General features: G+C 54.6%; 1 protein-coding gene across 1 annotated transcript; it reads right to left on the reverse strand.

Moving 5' to 3' along the window:
* On the reverse strand, window positions 1-2,844 carry LOC139046762 (heat shock protein 68-like). The gene has a single exon (XM_070525834.1). The coding sequence runs from the start codon at window positions 2,051-2,053 to the stop codon at window positions 140-142; it is 1,914 nt and encodes a 637-aa protein (XP_070381935.1). The 5' UTR covers window positions 2,054-2,844; the 3' UTR covers window positions 1-139.
* Between the last annotated feature and the right edge of the window lie 642 nt (window positions 2,845-3,486).

A 3,486-nucleotide genomic window follows, 5' to 3' on the forward strand; every position in this document is an offset into this window, starting at 1 on the left:
TTTTTTTTAACACGTCCCTTTATTGTGGTGTCTCAATAAACGGCCACACAAATTTCATAAACTAGATTACTATGAAAAGTTCAGTTACATATATACATATAACTATGAAGGATAAGTGACTAGATCACATTCTATTCGTTTAGTCCACTTCTTCTATAGTGGGTCCGGAGTGGTGCGATGTAGAGCTGTGCTTTGGTCCCTGTGCTTGATGGAGCTTGCTCATAATCGGCATACAGGCTTGCTGCAGTTCCTTGAGCCGGTGTTCGTACTCATCCTTCTCAGCCAGGCTGTTGGCATCAATCCAAGAGATGGTCTCGCGACACTTGGAGAGCACAGAGTCCTTATCTGCAGCAGACAGCTTGTCTCCTGCTTCTTCAGCTGCTTGCTTGACTCCATAGGCATAAGACTCCAGAGAGTTCCTAGCAGCCACTCTCTCGCGCTGCGCGTCATCTTCTTGCTTGAACTTCTCAGCTTCAGCGAGCATGCGCTCAATGTCCTCCTTGGAGAGACGGCCCTTGTCGTTGGTGATGCGGATGCTCTCCTGCTTGCCCGTGCTCATGTCCCGAGCAGAGACCTGCAGGATTCCGTTGGCATCCATGTCGAAGGTCACCTCGATCTGGGGAACACCTCGAGGGGCCGGCGGGATGCCGTTCAGGTTGAACGTTCCCAGCAGGTGGTTGTCCTTGGTGAGGGCACGCTCGCCTTCGAAGACCTGGATGGTGACAGCGGGCTGGTTGTCCGAGTAAGTGGTAAAGGTCTTGGATGTCTTGCAAGGGATGCGCGAGTTTCGTTCCACGATGCGCGTCATCACTCCGCCCGCCGTCTCGATGCCCAGGGACAGTGGGGCCACGTCGACCAGCAGCACGTCCCTGATGGCCTCGCTCGAGTCGCCGCTCAGGACGGCCGCCTGCACCGCTGCTCCGTATGCGACGGCCTCGTCGGGGTTGATGCCCATGGACAGTTCCTTGCCGTTGAAGAAGTCCCGGAGGAGCTTCTGCACCTTGGGGATCCGCGTAGAGCCGCCCACCAGCACGACGTCCTGGATCTGCGACTTGTCCATTTTGGCGTCGCTCAGTGCGCGCTCCACCGGTTCGAGCGTGCTTCGGAACAGGTCCATGCAGAGCTCCTCGAACCGGGCGCGGGTGATCTTGCTGTAGAAGTCGATGCCTTCGAAAAGCGCGTCAATCTCGATGCTCGCCTCGGTAGAGCTGGACAGGGTCCTCTTGGCACGCTCGCAGGCGGTGCGCAGTCTCCGCACCGCTCTCGGATTTGCCCTGAGGTTCTTGCGGTGTTTGCGCTGGAACTCTTGCACGAAGTGTTCGACCATCCTGTTGTCGAAGTCCTCGCCTCCCAGGTGCGTGTCACCCGCAGTGGATCGGACCTCGAACAAGGAGCCCTCGTCGATGGTCAACACGGAGACGTCAAAGGTTCCGCCTCCCAGGTCGAAGATGAGGACATTCTTTTCACCGCGCAGGTTCTTGTCGAGTCCGTACGCGAGAGCGGCTGCGGTCGGTTCGTTGATGATGCGCAGCACGTTGAGCCCAGCTATGGCACCGGCGTCCTTGGTGGCCTGCCTTTGCGAGTCGTTGAAATAAGCAGGCACCGTGATGACGGCGTCGCTCACTTGCTTTCCCAGGTATGCCTCCGCCGTCTCCTTCATCTTGGTCAGAACCATGGCGCTGATCTCTTCTGGGTTGAAACGTTTGCGCTCGCCCTTGAACTCGACGCTGATCTTGGGCTTGCCACAGTCGTTCTCCACCTTGAAGGGCCAGTGGCGTATGTCTTCCTGTATCTTGGGGTCGTCGTAGCGGCGCCCGATTAGCCTCTTGGCGTCGAACACCGTGTTCTCCGGGTTCATGGCCGCCTGCGCCTTGGCAGCATCGCCGATCAGCCGTTCCGTATCCGTGAAGGCTACGTAGCTCGGCGTCGTGCGGTTGCCCTGGTCGTTGGCGATGATCTCGACGCGGCCGTGCTGGAAGACACCCACGCAGGAATACGTGGTGCCGAGGTCGATGCCGATGGCCGGCACGTCAGACTTTCTGCCGATAGGCATGACGATTGTTTTGTGGTAGTTGCGTTCCGTTCAGAACACTTGCTCACTCGTTGCAGTGAATGAGTAATCTGCTGCACCGCGCTCGCGACGCGCGATTTATACCGTTCGCGCGCTTTTCTAGAAACGCCCAGATGTGTCGCGCGCCGCGGTAGCCAATGAGGCCAAAGTGGGTCGGTGACGTCAGGAGAGCCGCTCCGCGATTGGTCCCTTGCGAGCGGAAGCGTCGAGAAGACTCCCGCATCGTCTGCTCGCGAGCCCTTGAACTTTTGACAACACCGTAGTTACCTTTCTTATGCATGAACTTTCGATGTCTTGTAGCTAGGATGAATGCGCTTCGTTCAAAATAATCTCGCCGTGAAACACTTTGTGAGGGTTTAGCAGTTCAAGAACGTTTCTTTTTTTCTGTCGCGATCGCGAGAGCAACACAAGCGGTTGCTTCGTCTGTAATATTGATCGCCACCATCCTCCAAATAAAATCATTTCCTGGCACACCATGTGACACCATTCCACGTTTAATGTTCCAGAAATACCATCTCCTATCTGATGGTTGTCATGAACGGACCGACCGAGAAGTTTCGAGCGCTTTCGTGGTGAAAAGGGGGGTATACTCATGTGACGTAACGACTTCGCCCCCCCCCCCCATCAGGAAGGTACGTGTCGTTTCCCGTATGCCGCTGTTTCGCATAAAGAATGTCGTCTGCTACCGCGAGCATACATACCGAACGCTGACGCATAATAGTCTCACGCCCAACTTGCAAAATATGACCCGCGTGGTATTGTATCCGATGTCGCCTTTTAGGGCAGCCGAACTATTAAACGACGCGACGCCTTGACACGGCAAGTCGACAATGAAGCCCATCGGAACATCAAACGGCAGCTCGCCCAGTCGCACAGCATCGGCCAGTCCTAGGAAACGCCGGCTGAACTACGCGAGTTACGACGCCGAAGAGTATGACCACGGCCGGAGCCTGGTAGATTCCACGGTATATATGGCCTGCAAAGTCCGAAGTTATAAGCCGCAAGTGCTCACTGTGAAGACGCTCGACGATTTCGTGGAAGTCGGCTGAAAACAGGATGAAAGCAGTGGAGACCATCGCCCTTCTTGTATTTCGACACGCTCTCTTTACAAGCGCCCAAGCCAGAGCCTCCCAGCAAACAAACAACCAAGACGACCACAATTTCTACTGAAAAGGATCCTTTACAGTGACAAATCGAGAGGAAGCCGGACCTAATTGAAATATGCATGAACACCCGCATGTTGGGCTGTGATGGGTTATGTCATACCTTTAGGAGCATGTCTTCCTGTTCAAAAGCTGTTCATCTCGCACCAACACCGAAGCTAGCACATAGAACAAAATGAAGTTATATATGTTGTTTGAAATACAGCATCGCTTGAATTTTATCATTTTCTGTCACTGCTTCTTTAAGGCTCC

This window comes from Dermacentor albipictus, chromosome 9, assembly GCF_038994185.2.
Source record: "Dermacentor albipictus isolate Rhodes 1998 colony chromosome 9, USDA_Dalb.pri_finalv2, whole genome shotgun sequence".
Taxonomy (NCBI): Eukaryota; Metazoa; Arthropoda; class Arachnida; order Ixodida; family Ixodidae; genus Dermacentor; species Dermacentor albipictus.